The 16,155-nt window shown below is 49.1% G+C and overlaps 1 protein-coding gene across 4 annotated transcripts in view; it reads left to right on the top strand.

The window, feature by feature from the left end:
• The window catches only part of ELF5 (E74 like ETS transcription factor 5), a 47,757-nt gene that overhangs the window by 30,059 nt on the left and 1,543 nt on the right, over positions 1-16,155 (top strand). For 3 of the 4 annotated variants that reach the window (XM_055423822.2, XM_055423824.2, XM_055423823.2), the window contains exons 3-6: positions 3,417-3,650; positions 7,428-7,478; positions 14,471-14,533; positions 15,476-15,671. In XM_055423822.2, the coding sequence (XP_055279797.1) occupies positions 3,417-3,650; positions 7,428-7,478; positions 14,471-14,533; positions 15,476-15,671 (544 nt within the window). Of the gene's footprint in view, positions 1-2,087; positions 2,880-3,416; positions 3,651-7,427; positions 7,479-14,470; positions 14,534-15,475; positions 15,672-16,155 lie in introns of those variants that run through there. The other variant, XM_088843238.1, reaches the window with a different exon arrangement.

Raw genomic sequence — 16,155 nt, 5'->3', positions numbered from 1 at the left:
ACGGCCATCTCCCAGAGCCAAAGAAAATAACCCGGGGGTGGAGGTGAGGAGCGGGGAGGGGCCTGGAGACTTGGCGAGCACGTTCCATGGAAAGAAAGAAAGTGTGTCCTCCAAGGGCAGCGCCCAGATAGGTACCCCCCGGCGGGGTTCAGCTCAGGACTGGGGCGGAAGAATTGCAAGGTTCATAAAAGTCTCTCCTGGGAATACCAGGGAGGTAGAGGCCCCAGGTTTACTCCAGCCAGAACTCAGCACATGGATACACAGGCCAGATGGGAAAAGGCCGCCAGATTTTCCGAGGAGCCCCTGGAGCCCCACCCCACGACTGATAGGGGTCCCTCTTCATCCAGCAACATCAGCCTCTGCCATCCTGGCCAGATTTCAACTCTGATTAAAAACTTAAATTTAAATAAACCTAAGATCTGGGATCTTTTGCTGTAGTGCTTACACGCAGACAAACATCTGGAACATAAAATACAAAAAAAAAAAAACTATTAAGAGACTAAAAATAACTGCAGGCATGCATACTTGGGGCAAATGGCTGGAAGTGAAAGTTGTTCAATCCTGTCTGACTCTTTATGACCCCCTGCTGCAGCCCAAGCCCACCAGGCTCCTCTGGCCATGGAATTTTTTAGGCAAGAAAATGAGTGGGTAGCCATTCCTTTCTCCAGGGAATCTTCCCAACCCAGGGATCAAAGCCGTGTCTCCTGCATTGCAGGCAGATGCTTTACTGCCTGAGCCACCAGGAAAGCCCTAAATGATAATAAAATACAAAAAGGCCAAAACCCAAACACCACTTCTGAGGCACCGTGCGTGATCCCTGGGCTCAGCTCCTCCAAGGGGACGGGCAGACCACCTAAACCACCCCTCCAGCCTGACCCACAATGCGCTCCCTCCCTAACCCTACTTAAGAGACCAGGTATACCCTCCTCCTGCATCTAGCAGGGACACCTGTTTCTTGTTCTCGTTCCCTCGTACTGCAGCGCAAGTCATAAGAAAGCCTTGCCTGAATTCCTGGTCTGGTCTCTTATCAATTTCTAATGATTAAAGAGTCCAAGGACCGGAGTCTATAACAAACCTAATGTTCAAGTTTGACCTCAATCCACTTCATGGTAGGAAAAGAGATTTCTGGAAGGGCTCTGAGTTGGAGGGAGCCTCAGTTTCTTCCTATTACCCACGTGGGAGGATTTGAGGAAGCAAAGCTGGTGTAGGTCAGGGCACATAGCAGCCTGACCAACACAGATGGGTGCTTAGGGGCAGAGAAGCCACCTCCTGCCAGATATTAGAATTGCCACAGTTCATTTGGGGATCATGGCAGCAAATGCAGCAGTTAAAGGGAGAATCATAGCAGCCTCGCTGCCATTTACCGTGGGGTCTAACTCATGAGAGACACTCTGTCACCCACACAGCCTGAGCCAGTCACCTCTTCCTGGCTCTGCCTGCTCCTTTCTCCTCAGCGCTCTCCTCTCTGGCTCTCTGCTGGAGTCCGATTCTCCTTCCATATTTCATCTCTTCTCTGTACTGACCTCAGAACACCAGCATGATAGAATGGGAAGAGCACTGGCTTTCAAGCTCAGACTGGGGGTCATATCCCAACTCTGCCCACCACTGGCTGTGGGACCTTCAGCAGGCCCTCTGTGAACCTCGGGTTCCTCCTGGGGGACAGGAACCAAACCTCCTATTCACCGTGAATCCTTAGCTCACAATTTGTGGTTTCACACATAGGAGGTGTTCACTGGTAATCTTTGTTGTTGTTAAGTAGCTAAATCGTGTCCATTTCTTGGCAACCCCATGGACTGCAGCACGCCAGGCCTCCCTGTCCTTCACCGTCCCCTGGAGTTAGCTCAAACTCTTGTCCATTGAGTCGATGATGCCATCCAACCAGCTCATTCTCTGTCACCTGTCTTCTGCTCCTGCCCTCACTCTTTCCCAGCATCAGGGTCTTTTCCAATGAGTCGGCTATTTACATCAGGTAACCAAAGTATTGGAGTTTCAGCTTCAGCATCAGTCCTGCCAATGAATATTCAGGGTTGATTTCCTTTAGGATTGACCGGTTTGATCTCCTTGCTGTTCAAGGGACTCTCAAGAGTTTTCTCCAGCACCACAGTTCAAAAATATCAATTCTTTGGTGCTCAGCCTTCTTTATGGTCCAACTCTCACATCTGTACATGACTACTGGATAACCACCATTGCTTTGACTATATGAACCTTTGTCAGTAAAGGTGCTTAATGATAATCTTAATAACAGCACTAAAAATCTTCAAGACTGTTTTCTAAGTACTTATATATATATTAACTCATTTAATCCACAGAACAACCCTATGATGTAGGGGCTATCATTATCCCCATTTTACTGGTGAGAAAACTGAAGCTTTCTGAATGAATGAACAAATGATTGAATGAGTGCCATGGTAATTGCAAGATTTGTCAAAGTGCCTGACCAAAGACCTGGTCCCTCGCCTCTTCCACACCTGATCTATCAACCTTTTAGTTTCTCCTGGCATTGGGACAGTCTGTTGAGCACCCGTCTCTGCCCCTGGGTCAGGCACAGCCACCTCTCAGCCTCTTGGACAGGATGGTGCCCACTTCTGTCCGGGGGCATAGGTGGCTTCAATGAAGGAGTGAAGGGGATCTGGCCTGGGGATAGAAATTCCTCAAAACACCACCAAAACATATGAACGGCAATACAACCAGCACTTCCACCTCCCCCATCCCCTAGAGAAGCCTGCTCTGGTGATCCATGGTCTGCCAAACACTTGAGCAACATCTCAGCAACCCAAGATGGCCAGAGACAACACACAAACCAGTAGCCAGTGTGGGGCAGCTGTCCATAAAAGCAGAGGGAATCAAATCAGCTTCAGATGGTGCCTGGCACACCACAGGTATTTAATGAATATTGATCGATAATTTTCTATGTGCCATGTAGTCTATATACATTAACCACAAACTCCAGAACAGCCCTGTGTGTGGAGCATATTATCCCCATTTTGCAGATAAGGAAACTGAGGTTTAAATATCTGTGGACCTTGCCCAAGTAGAAAGCCATGGAACCAGGATTAAAGCCCAGGCTTGTCAGGCTCTAAAGTCTGTACTCTTGATGTCTGTTGTCTGAAACCAAATACCTGAAGGGTCTTTTTCTTTCCTTATGCCATAGTGACCCCCCCTCAAGCTACTACCAAGCCATGATCAGGTTTCTCACCCCTCTCATTCCCTCTTCTGCCAAGACATCTACACACAGGATGCCTCTGGTTTTCACTGCAGGATAGAGGGTTACTAGGGTCCCAGAAAAACACCCCAGGACTGGAGGCCCCATTGACACAGTGGACAGAGGATGAGGATGTTAACAAAACCAGAGCCTCCTTCGGGGGGCTTCTAATCCTCTCCCGGCTCTCATCCTCACTTGTCTCTTCCTGGTGCAGCTTGCGACTCCTACTGGACATCCGTCCACCCCGAGTATTGGACGAAGCGCCACGTCTGGGAATGGCTCCAGTTCTGCTGCGACCAGTACAAGCTGGACGCCAACTGCATCTCTTTCTGCCATTTCAACATCAGTGGCCTGCAGCTGTGCGGCATGACACAGGAGGAGTTCATGGAGGCGGCCGGTGTCTGCGGGGAGTATCTGTACTTTATCCTCCAGAGCATCCGCTCACAAGGTCAGTGTCCAGAACGCAGGGCCTCAAGGATAGGGGCTCGGGATTGGGACCAAATGACCTCTGAGGTCCTGCCCCACCATAGGACTCACGTGGCGATATTTTATTAACTGCAACTCTTGACCCAGATTCTCTACTAACCAGACCTTTCCATACCTAAAAGTTCTAGCATGCTAGAATCAGAGATTGGAGGTAAAGCAGAGTGAGTACCATTTAAAAAAAAGAAAAAGAAAACTAAAACATCTTCAGGGATTGCCCAGGAACCAGGCTGATACAAAATATTATGTTCATAAAGATTGGTAGCCATGAAAAGTGGACAGAAAGAGACTTCGGCTTGACCTTTCATTAAGCTGCAGAAGAAAATTAACTAGACTCTTTACCTTCCCTGTTTCCAGGGAGGCTCAACTAATTGCAATTTCATCACATTCCTAATGGTCAAGGATCAATTGGCCACAAGGTGGCGCCAGTATCTTTATTTAACACATAACATGCCCTGAAAGGGGGTCTTCCCTGCCAGCTCAGTTGACAAAGAATCTGCCTGCAATGAGGGAGACCCTAGCTTGATCCCTGGGTCAGGAAGATCCCCTGGAGGAGGGCATGCAACCCACTCCAGTATTCTTGCCTGGAGAATCCCATGGAGAGAGGAGCCTGGTGGGCTACAGTCCATGGGGCTGCACAGAGTCAGACACAGCTGAAGAGACTTAGTGTGCACACACATGCCCTGAAAGAGTAGACTGTATATGGACAGGTTTTTTAAATCTGGAAAGGCTTTTTGAGAACATATAATTCTGTTTCCCCATATCACAGATAAAGGGACTGAGGACCCAGGTGGTTAAGTAACTTCTCCAGGGTCACACAGAAAACAAGGCTGATTCATGGAAAGTCAGTACAAAGCAAGGCCTGCGAGATCAGAAAGACCTTTGTTCCTACTCTGGCTCTGATACATCAGAGCCACAGGACCTCTGGCACATGGTTAAACCTCTGTGAATCTCCATTGTCTCACCTGTAGGGTGGGGTAATGATACACACATCCTCAGTCTTCTTGACAGGATTCAGTGAAACATTACCTGGCATAAGCAGATAAGGAAGCAAATACAGTGAATGGCACCTGCTTTTGGCATAATGAATATAACCAAGAAGAAAAAATAATTTAATAAATAAAGGCAACATATTTCAGCTCAATTTAAGAAGACATTTCTAAAAGCACCTTCTTTTGTTTCATTTATGGTCAAGTTCCTTCACTGTTCACCTGAAACTATAACAACATTGTTAATCGGTTATACTCCAATACAAAATGTTTTTGGTGTTTAAAAAAAAAATCAAATTAAAAAAAGGCTGTTTCAAAGTTATCATAGGTAGAAAGCTCCCCATCACTTGAGGTAATCAAGCAACCTAATGGTCCCTTGCTTGATGGAGGTGCTGTGGCAAGGATTCCTATTTGGGCAGAAACCCAAAGAGGACCTTCCAGCTCTAAGATTTTTGCCCCCACCTTGATCTCCCCCATCATGAGTGCCTAAGGGCACAAAAGCCCAGGACGGGGGCCCTCAGGCACTGCTTGGCTTCTGCCCTAGAAACCATGGCCTCTTTAGGGAAAGGAAGGAACAAACAGACCTGTTGTCCCTTGATTTCCAGTCTGTACTTAACTATTGCCAGTGTCAGTGACCTACCAGGATCAGTGGTCTGCACAGAGTAGGTCTTCCAGGAAACAAGGCAAGTCTGAGCAAATCACAGAGGCTCAGGGAGATGGTAGGCTCCATTCGGAACCCTTCCAAGGGAACAGCCTTGCACAAGAATGCTGGGACCACAGAGAAGAGTAGGCCATCTAGGAGAAGATGCAGCTTGGCACTGCCAGCCTCAGTCAAAGGTCAAGTCAATCACATTTGTCTTCAGGCCCCTGCAGGTCCTGTGCTGGGATCTCCCCTCTAGGGCCCTTCTGTTCCAGGCAATTTGTTACATCAAAACGTACCTGTCCCTGGTCCCATCACCTCAAGGTCTGTGCAAAATGGATAAGTGAAAAACCAGCTGGTTTTTAAACAGGTCACAAGTTGCCTCTTCTTATTCTAAAGGATCCTAGGAGCCGCAAAGCCACCCCTAATGATGGACTTTCAGGCAGTCTGCAGGCCAGGGCGGTTATCGTGTTGAGCAGTGAGATTACTCCATCAGCCTGCTCAGTTCTCAGATCTCTATTTAATGTTCCTTGGATGGGAATGTGTAAAGTGTATTGAAATGCAGGTACTGTGACCAAAGTTTCCAGTGTCCCAATCTGCCCAGGACATAGTGTCTTCACCTGTTATCCTGTTTTTCATTCTCAAAAGAGTCCCTGTTTGGACTGTAAGTTATATGTTAAACTGGTTATTACTTAGGTTAGGCCTTGCATGCGTATATGCGTGCTAAGTCACTTCAGTCATGTCTGACTCTGTGCAGCCCTGTAGACTGTAGCCTGCCAGGTTCCTCTGTCCATGGGATTCTCCAGGCAAGAATTCAGGAGTGGGTTGCATGCTCTCCACCAGGGCATCTTCCCGACCCAGGTTTCGAACTCACATCTCATGTCTCCTGCATTGGCAGGCAGGTTCCTTACCTCTAGCACCACCTAAGAAGGCCGGGGTAGGCCTTATATGACCCCATAGATTAGGGCTCTGACAGAAAAGGACACCGATCAAGTTTTGGCAGGGAGAGGCGTCAAAGGGGGTCTCTATGCCCAGTGTGTGGTCTGGCTCCACAGGTTCTGCAGTGGGATTGAAGGGCCCAGAATCAGAGGGACCCTGGTCCCTGAGCACGGGGTTGGCGGGAAGGGAGGAGGAAGGAGGCGGCTCCCCAGAGCAGGAGAGGAAGATCCCCCGGCAACCCCGCCTGTCCTTGGGAAGAAGGGACAGTGTATGGCTGACCAGAACCAGTCATTCCGAGAACCAGCGGCCCTAGGAGTCAGCAGTCACAGCTATGCCCTGTTCCCATCTTCTCAGTAAAAGGAAACCGGCCCTCACGTTGGACGCCACGTTAGACAATGGACATTCTCCGGCCTGTGGTGCTGTGTGAAAACATGATCTGAAAGTCCTGATCCAGCCCCAACCCACCCCACCCTTCAGAGGAGAACACCAGTCTCCAGACCCCTCTTTGAATCCTCACATCAGGTTTCTTAAGGCCTCCTGTGTCCATTCTCGTGTCCATTCTAGACCAACATGTCACAAAGTGTTCAAATCCCTGGGGGATTAGAGGTCACATCCAGATCATAGAGCCAGCTGGGTGGTCAGGGTGGTTTTGTCACATGTTGCTGGGAAGGAACACAAGCCTGGAGGCTGGGTGACTGGCAAGTCTGCACAAGGGTCAATGACTCAGACCAGTGCAGAGCTCAGCCCTCCCGACCCCGAGCCAGGAATCGCTCCCAATAGCCACTCAAAAAATTCTAGAAGCTTCTGGGAGCCCTGACCCGGGGCTCTCCCGGGGTGACCTTTGAAAACAAAGAGTTTGGGGGATTCCCTGGTGGTCCAGTAGTTAGGACTCGGCGCTTTCATTGCCAGGGCCCTGGTTTGATCCCTGGTTGGTGAACTAAGAGCACATAAGCTGTGCAGCGGCCAAAAAAACACCAACAAGGAGGTTGTATCTCTCAGGACTGGCTTCAGGGTGGCCCTATAAGGGCCAGGTGGTCTCCAAGTTTCCTTCTGAAGTAAAACTACCCCACAGAGGATAAAATCACTCCCCTTCTCCCCAGCACCTCCCCTTCTGGCCTGGCCAGAGAAACCAGAGTTGTATGCCATGGTTAATGGATTTCTTTTTCTTTCCCAGGTTACTCCTTTTTCAATGATCCTGACGAGACCAAGGCCACCCTCAAAGACTGTGAGTAACCAAGTTCACGCTGCAGCGCCGTGGGTGTTGCAGTGCCCGCGGGCTTGAGGGTTCTTGTAGGACTCCACTCAAAGGCTGATAACCTGAAACAGTGGGAGACTAAGCAAAGACAGCAGGAGCAGCATGGCGGGAGAGCATGGGGCTCGGGTCTGTGGCTTCTTTATCCTCCCCCAGACTCAATTTCTTTGTCTGTAAAATGGTCAGACCCTCGCTGGGTCATGATGAGTTCAAGTAACAGTGCATATAAAGTGCCTAACCTATGCCGGCAGCCTCGTTGCTCCAAATATTGGTACCCGTTAGCAGTAAAAAATCATAATTACAAATTACCAACCGTTAGAGTCCTTGTGGTTGATAATGTCTAAAAATCGGAGCTCATTAAGCAGATCACATTTATAATTATAAGGCAATGGAGGATCTCAAATGGCCTTGTTGACTCTGAAAACTAACCCTCATGGTTTCACTTCTGCAGATGGAGAAGGTTTAGGAAAGGGAACTTTGGAACTTTCATTTTTTAAAGCTGATGATGATGATTGCTCCTGGTTACTGAGACCCACGCAAAGGTCCTGGCCTGGGGGCCTGACCAACCAGGACAAAGTGCCATCCATCTGGGGGCTTCAAGCAATGTTCCCATCCATCTTCAAAAACTGTGAGATTAAATTAATAGCTATGGTGGCCGTTTGTGAAACCCTTACTCCATGCCCAGCGTGCTGCCAGGCCAAATATCCTATGTCCGTTGTTATTTTGGTTCAGTTCAGTCTCAGTCGTGTCCGACTCTTTGCAGCCCCACGGACTGCAGCACGCCAGGCTTCCCTGTCCATCACCAACTCCCAGTGCTTGCTCAAACTCATGTCCATCAGGTCGGTGATGACACCCAACCATCTCATCCTCTGTTGTCCCCTTCTCCTCCCGCCTTCAATCTTTCCCAGCATCAGGGTCTTTCCGGTGAGTCAGTTCTTCCCATCAGGTGGCCAAAGTACTGGAGTTTCAGCTTCAGCATCAGTCCTTCCAACGAATATTCAGGACTGACTTCCTTTAGGACTGACTGGTTGGATCTCATTGCAGTCCAAGAGACTCTCAAGAGTCTTCTCCAACACCACAATCCTCATTGTAACTTCACTATTTATTTTTATTTTTTAATGTTTATTGGAGTATAGTAGCTTTACAGTGCCATGTTAGTTTCCACTGTACCACAAAGTGAATCCTCTATATGTAAACATAGATCCCCTCTTTTATTTTTTATTTCCTTCCCATTTAGGTCACCACAGAGCACTGAGTAGGGTTTCCTGAGCTATACAATAGCTTCTCGTTAGTTATTTATTTTATACTTAGTATCAATACTGTATATATGTGAATCCCAATCGCCCAGTTCATCCCGTCCCCCGCTTTCCTCCTTTGGTGTCCATATGTTTGATCTCTGCATCTGTGTCTCTGTTTCTGTTTTGCAAATAAGATCATCTATACTAGTTTTCTAGATTCTACATGTATGTGTTAATATATGATATTTGTTTTCCTCTTTCCAACCTACTTCACTCTGTATGATGGTCTCTTGGTCCATCCACATCTCTACCAATGAATAACTTCACGAGGTAGTAGAGTTATCCCCATTTGCTGCTGAGGAAACTGGCGGTGCGGGAACTCACAAGTCCCAAGTCATTGCAGAACTGAGATTCCAACTCATCTCCTCAAGGTCTATGCTCTTACACGCTGCGCTCCGCACCACATGCCCACAGGTGCACACACATGCACGCATGCGTGCCCCCGGACCCTCGTGCCTACTCTGCTGTCCACTCAGTTGAGACCTAGGACTCAGGATTCCTCTGGGTCTGGGCCCAGCACCACAGTGATTCAGAGAACAAGGGATTTTTGACTTACACCCAACAAGCTAAGAAACCATCAGAAGGGGCCCAAGGGATGCACCCCAGCCCTTCTCCACGGTTCTCTCCTCTCCCCCGCCCTGCCCCACCCCCGCCTCAGAAGAGCCAGTGAGCCAAGCCTGCAGGCCCAGCCTTGCTGCCGGGCACCTCCTGCGTTGGCCCGAGATGCAGGCTCTGTGACTGGACTGCTGGCCTCCTGGGGATGTGTGCATGACAAACTCAGTGTAGACACTGCCCCTCCAGTCTCTATCCCAGCTTCTGGAGGACAGTGAGCGTGATTTCCATCAACGACAGGGAACATATCCTTCGGCCACACTTTACCAGTCTCCAGTTTCAAGGCAATCAATCCTCTCCAAGTCCCACAGACAACAGAGAGCCTGGGCCCTGTTCCCATTGGCCCATGTCAGGCACAGCCCCGCTGCAAGGACACATTCAAGATAAAGGTCAGTGTGAGGCAGGGAGAGCAACCCTCAGATGCTGCAGACCTCTGCAGAGAAGCTTGGGGTGGGACAGGGTTCACCGTGCTGCTGCCACCACTGCAACCTTGGGGAGCTTTGGACGTGGGAACTTCCCTCAACGTGCCTACCCAGTGATGGCTTCAGCTCCTTTATCTCCACCCCCAGCCCCACCCCCAGCCAAGCGGGGCCTCCAGCCTAGCTCACCCTTGACGACCGTCAAATCCACCGCTGAGAAGTAGGAATGGATAGAACAGGACTGTATCTCTGGCAAGACCCACAGGTGGAAACGCCTGCCGTCCCACCCACCCCGCCTCTTGCTGATCAGTCCTGTGTCCATCCCATCCAGCCACATAGCTTCCGTCCAAAGCACATGGGAGAAATCTTAAGAATTAAAAGGGTGACTCTCTTCCACCTGTTTTTGCCATTTGGGCCTTTCAGTGAAAGCTGTTGTCCAGTCCCCAGTTAATAGTTCACCTTTGTTTAACTTGACCACTCCATTTGTTTCCTCTCTTCCTGAAAGATTAAATTAAAACAAAAGCCAGGTCTGCTCTGCAGGCGACACAGCAGAGCATGGCACCGGATCTGAGAGGAGGGAGAAACCCTTTCTCCGTCTTGATCTGCTGACCGTCAGCCCTGCTCACCTCCGTTCACCTCTCTCCACCTGGCAGCATCTCCACTGTCAGCTGATCTCTCCTGAGCGCTCGTTGTGGTTTGGCCTGTGCCCTCGGGCCTGTTTTCCCACAGTGATACAATCCTAGGCTGTAACGCAGGAAATAGCAGAGGGGAGGCCGAAGGGACCCTGAACACTGAAGTCACACGTTCATGTCATTGTTCGTTCCAGTGAACCATGCGCTACAGTTACTTGAGCTGAGGGCTCCGATGCCAGAAAATTAGACGTGATCTCAGATCCGCCGTTAGGCAGGCTCCCCAGACGTCTCCAGGGCTTGCTCTGTCCTGCTCAGCTGTCTTCTTATCCAAGAGCTTTCTCTGTTGGCTCTTGTTATGATCGCAGTGTCGCTCAGCCCCTCACCACCACCTCGATCCTTTCACACTAGTACTTCCCCCACCGCGTTTATCACCAATATGGGTTCACTGGCTGTTCCCTCCCTCTTGGGTCTAAGTCCCCTGAGAGGAGAGGCTGGGACCTGTTTCGTATGGTCCCTCAGGAGCCTGTGTGTGAGAGACCTCCAGTGAGACACCTCTGTCTTCTGATGTGTAAAGTGGGGAACAGTAAGAAACATGCATCGTAAGGGTGGGTGAGATTGGGTGACCACCTGGCCATAGCAGACATTCAACAAACTTGAATGACTATTCATTAAGTATCCATTGAACAGATACTTGCCACAAGAGACACGCTGAAGCAGTAGCGAACACCCGCATTTGGAACTGCTTTAGGTCCAAGTCCTGGCTCCACCTCTCTGGGTGAAACCCTTAAACTCTCCGGGCTTCAGTTGCTCCGCAGTAAAGGGAAAAAGCAATAATACCTCAAGGGGTTTTGGCAAAGATGAAATGAGATACTGTCTGTGAAGCCCTCACCAAGCACTTTGCATTTAGTAAGCACTCATCTGCTTGCTGATTGCAGCCATGAAATTAAAAGACGCTGACTCCTTGGAAGGAAAGTTATGACCAACCTTGATGGTATATTAAAAAGCAGAGACATTACTTTGCCAACCAAGGTCCGTCTAGTCAAGGCAATGGTTTTTCCCATGGTCATGTATGGATGTGAGAGTTGGACTGTGAAGAAGGCTGATCGCCGAAGAATCGATGCTTTTAAACTGTGGTGTTGGAGAAGACTCTTGAGAGTCCCTTATACTGCAAGGAGATCCAACCAGTCCATTCTAAAGGAGATCAGTCCTGGATGTTCATTGGAGGGACTGATGCTAAAGCTGAAACTGCAATACTTTGGCCACCTCATGCGACGAGTTGACTCACTGGAAAAGACTCTGATGCTGGGAAAGGTTGGGGGCGGGAGGAGAAGGGGACGACGGAGAATGAGATGGCTGGATGGCATCACCGACTCTGTGGACATGAGTTTGAGTGTACTCCGGGAGTTGGTGATGGACAGGGAGGCCTGGCGTGCTGTGATTCATGGGGTTGCGGAGAGTTGGACACGACTGAGCAACTGATCTGATCTGATCTGATCATCTGCTTGCAATGCAGACACCCAGGTTTGATCCCTGGGTCAGGAAGATCCCCTAGAGAAGGGAATGGAAACCAACTCCAATATTCTTGTCTGGCGAACCCCATAGACAGAGGAACCTAGCAGGCTTCAGTTCACGGGGTCACAAAGAGTCAGACACGACTGAGCGACTAACACTTTCCACTTTCCATGAATATCAGCTGTCAGTTCAGGTGATCAACAGTCGAGGTGGACCTTTACAGTAGAGGGATAGCGGGACCAGTGCTGGGCACTGAGGGATGCACAGGTGCTGTGGGACAGAGAAGGATGGGTTCCAAGAAGACTTCCTGAAGAGTTCTGTGAGAACGGAGTCGGTTGAGTGGAAGTGGGAGGCAGGGAGCCTGTGCAAAGGCCCTGAGGCAGGAGAAAGTCAAGTCCTACTGGGACCATCTGACCCAAGAGGAGGGAAGGAGTTGAGGAGCAGCAAGAGATAAACCTGGAGAACCAGGTGGAGGTCTGGGTGTGAAAGGCCTGACTAACATGGCAGCCTCTGCCCGGGAGACCACAGGGCACCACTGCAGGCTGTCACCCCACGGAGTGACAAGACCCTTGGGCACGGAGACTTGCAACCCTGGGCAGTGGTGTGGTGCACGGGACACCATTCCCTCCCGGGACAAAATACTTATTTTGTCATTCAGGAGTTATTGCATCGCCTCCCTATAGCAGGGATGGTGAGAATAGTGCAGTACAGTACATGGCTGCACCATAGCATTTATTGAGCACCTACTGTATGCCCCGCACTGTGCTAGGTTCTGGGGATAAACATGGGAACACAAATCCCTGCCCTCTAGTGGGGAGAGTCAGCCAGTGAACAAAATAGATACATAATAAGTTCCATGGCGACATATACGGCGGCAAGAAATAGAACTAGGACGTGGAGTGTTGAGGAGGGTGAGTGTGTGCACTTTTGGCTCAGGCAGTCAGAGAGGGCCTCCCTGAAACGGTGACTTTGAGCAAAGATGGAGGTGAGAGCATGAGCCCGTGGACACCCCAGGGAAGAGCACTCGGGGCCAAGGGAGCAAGTGCCCCAAGGCAGGAGGTGCCTGTGAGTTTCAGAAGGAGCTGGGAGGCCACTGTGGCTGGAGTGGAGGGAGGAAGGTGATGTGGGGATGGGGGGAGGAGTGGTCTGCTGCCACCTTTTAGATTTTAATCATATACACTGTTTTTTCTTTAATTTTTTATTTTTGCGACTCAAACAGCATTTATTATTTACACGCAAACAGGCAATTTGGGCAGAGCTCCGCATGGGAGGCTTGCACACCATGCAAGGCTTCCACATCCTGCGTTTGAGGAGGGGGAGGGGAGGGGTGGAAAAGGGAGGTGGGGCTGGGAGGGGGGAGGGTAGGGGTGGAGCATCCCCCTCCAAGACTCCACGTGCAGGACTGGCCACTGGACCCAGCCGTGACCTGGTCTGTGACATCTTCCTGCCAGCCTTGGGAGTCTCAGGGCGTGAATTCTGGGCTCCATTCACGGTCCATATTGGAGGTGTGGGAACCGCAGACCCTACCTGTTGACAGGAGAAGGACCACCCCCTGCTCGAAGCCTCTGTGGACATTTAGCTGTGGCTTCCAAATGGAAGGCCAGATTTTTTATTTTATATTGGAGTATAGTTGATAAACAGTGTCGTGTTCAGCAAAGTGATTCAGTTATACCTATTCAGGTATCTCTTCTTTTTCAAATTCTTTTCCCATTTAGGCTGTTACATAATTATGAAACTATACCCCTGTCTCAGACTGCTACAGCCTGAGTTCTAATCTAACCCTGCATTGATTTCATGCTTCGCTTTCTGCTCTTCATAAGCTTTAGTCTCTTTGCTTTTCTCTGTGTCCCTTCTGGTCTGTTCTCCACACACTAGCCGGAGGGATCTTCAAGTGTGGATCTTGTCAAAGTCCTAAGTCTTCACTTGTTGAATAAAATCCCTTGCCCTTACCAGATGCCCACGTGATTTGTCAACAGCTAGCTGCCCCTGAAGCAACACCTCCCACCATCCCTAGCACCCCATGGTCCCCTTGGCTTTGCACCACTGGTCCTTCCCTCTGAAACCCTCTCCCACCTCCTGACATTGGCATGAATGTGTTCTCGCTAGGAGATCCGCCCTGGCCACCCCATCTAGATGCAGCAGGTGCTTTCACCTGCCTCCATTCTCTGTCTAATGCCTCCTTCCTTCATAACACTTACAACAGAGGCGATTTGTGTTTCACTTGTATTTTCCTTGCCTTGTGGTCCTCAGCCTCTGCCTGAGCAAGAGGCTGCCTCGTTCACTTTCTGTTTCCAGCTCAGAGCCTGGAATCTGACACACAGTTGGGCCCCAGTGTTGAATACAAATTCTCCTGAAGCCTACTAATTATCCCCAGAACAGCCAGCACCAGCTGTCTCCTACCACGAAGGTGTCCAGTTTATAGCTGTTCATTCGCTGTGACTTGAGGTCGGCCTCTAGATTTCTTCCTGCAGCTATAAATCACTCTGTTGCAGATGCTGATTCCAGTTGCTTGAAGACAAGTGGCATCAAAAGTCAAGACAGTCATAGTCGAACAGGTAAGCGTGCTGACGTCATCTGTTGTTGCTAATTTCTTGAAACCATTCATGAGACAACATCATCTACTTCAATGAGCTTTGAGACCCAGTGTTTGAGCAGGACTAGTTAGTTCCCAAACAACACAGCAGAGAAACTGATGATTACTTTTATAAGTGTGATCAAATTTCTCTTTTCCCTTGGAAATGGTAATAGAATTAAAGTAAGTAAATGTTTTAGCCAGATTGAATTTCTAAACAAGGGTTTTTTTCCTCCTGGTCTACTGTGGATCCTTCTCTCAAAGGTACTCCATAACAGCAATTCTGTTAGCTTTCCCAGCACTGAGACACATCTACAGGGTCAATCCTGCTGGGCTTGGGTCTAACCATTTAACACGTATTAAATCATGATACTCTAACCTGTGCTATGCGATAGGTACTCTTACTAACTCATATGAGAAAGACAATAACTAGAGAGGTCTGGTTACAGAGCAAGAAGAGGTGAATTCAGGACCCAAACCCAGGCTCCAGAGTCACTTTTAACAATGATACAATGGAACAAGAGAAATACCAGTTTTTCATGAAAAACACAACTGTAGGATTAGTCCAGCCAGATGGTTGTAGCTATGGGGCCTCAGTAGAACCATACTGCTTGTCAGAAAGAACAGTGAAAGCATCATTCGACTGTCATGTCATTAATTCCATAAGAATTGGTCGGGAGTTCCATAGAGCAGGGAAGCTTCATGAACTAGTGTCGCTGGTTGCCGTAAATTTGGTGTCTCTGTGGGTGTTTTGTAATTGTTTTAGCAGAAGAGAACATTTCACAGCTCAGTAAGGCTCCAAGTAGAGTGTTCGGTCATAACTTTGGGACATAACTCCATGAAGGAGCAATTCTCATGGTTTCATAAGAAGTTGTATGACTCAAAATTTTTTGATTTTTCACTTTTTTTTTTTGCTTCTCTAAAGGCCTCCAGAGTTCTCATCTATGGGAATTTGTGCGAGACCTGCTTCTATCTCCTGAGGAAAACTGCGGCATTCTGGAATGGGAAGACAGGGAACAAGGTATTTTTCGGGTGGTTAAATCAGAAGCCCTGGCGAAAATGTGGGGACAAAGGAAGAAAAATGACAGAATGACATATGAAAAGCTGAGCAGAGCTCTGAGGTGAGTGAACAGCCGGCCGGCACAGTTATATAAAATGGTCAGCCGTAGAAAACTGGGCTTCCCAGGTGGCGCTAGTGGTAAAGAACCCGCTTGCCAATGTAGGGGACGTAAGAGATTCGGGTTCGATCCTGGGGTCAGTCGGGAAGATCCGCTGGAGGAGGGCGTGGCAACCCATCCCGGTATTGTTGCCTGGAGAGTCCCATGGACAGAGGAGCCTGTGGGCTACAGCCCACAGGGTTGCAGAAGAGTCAGACACGACTGAAGTAACAGCTCACACATAGAAAATTACACACCTCTTTTTACTTGATAACCAAAAGGTCATGAGACTACACTTTGGGTCTTAGTTTCAGGTGAGATTAGGGTTTGTAAACTGACACGCCATCCTTGCCATTCTTGGCAGTGTTCCCGGTGGATCACTCTGAGGCCATCACACACACACACACATTTTGAACTGCATGTGGTGAGGTTCAGTCTTCAAGATGTC

The sequence above is a fragment of the Moschus berezovskii genome, chromosome 14 (genome assembly GCF_049115385.1).
Source record: "Moschus berezovskii isolate FMDL1 chromosome 14, NW_MosBer_1.0, whole genome shotgun sequence".
NCBI classification, from domain to species: Eukaryota; Metazoa; Chordata; class Mammalia; order Artiodactyla; family Moschidae; genus Moschus; species Moschus berezovskii.
Note: the sequence above shows the minus strand (reverse complement) of the source record. Positions and strands in the feature narration are given on the sequence as shown.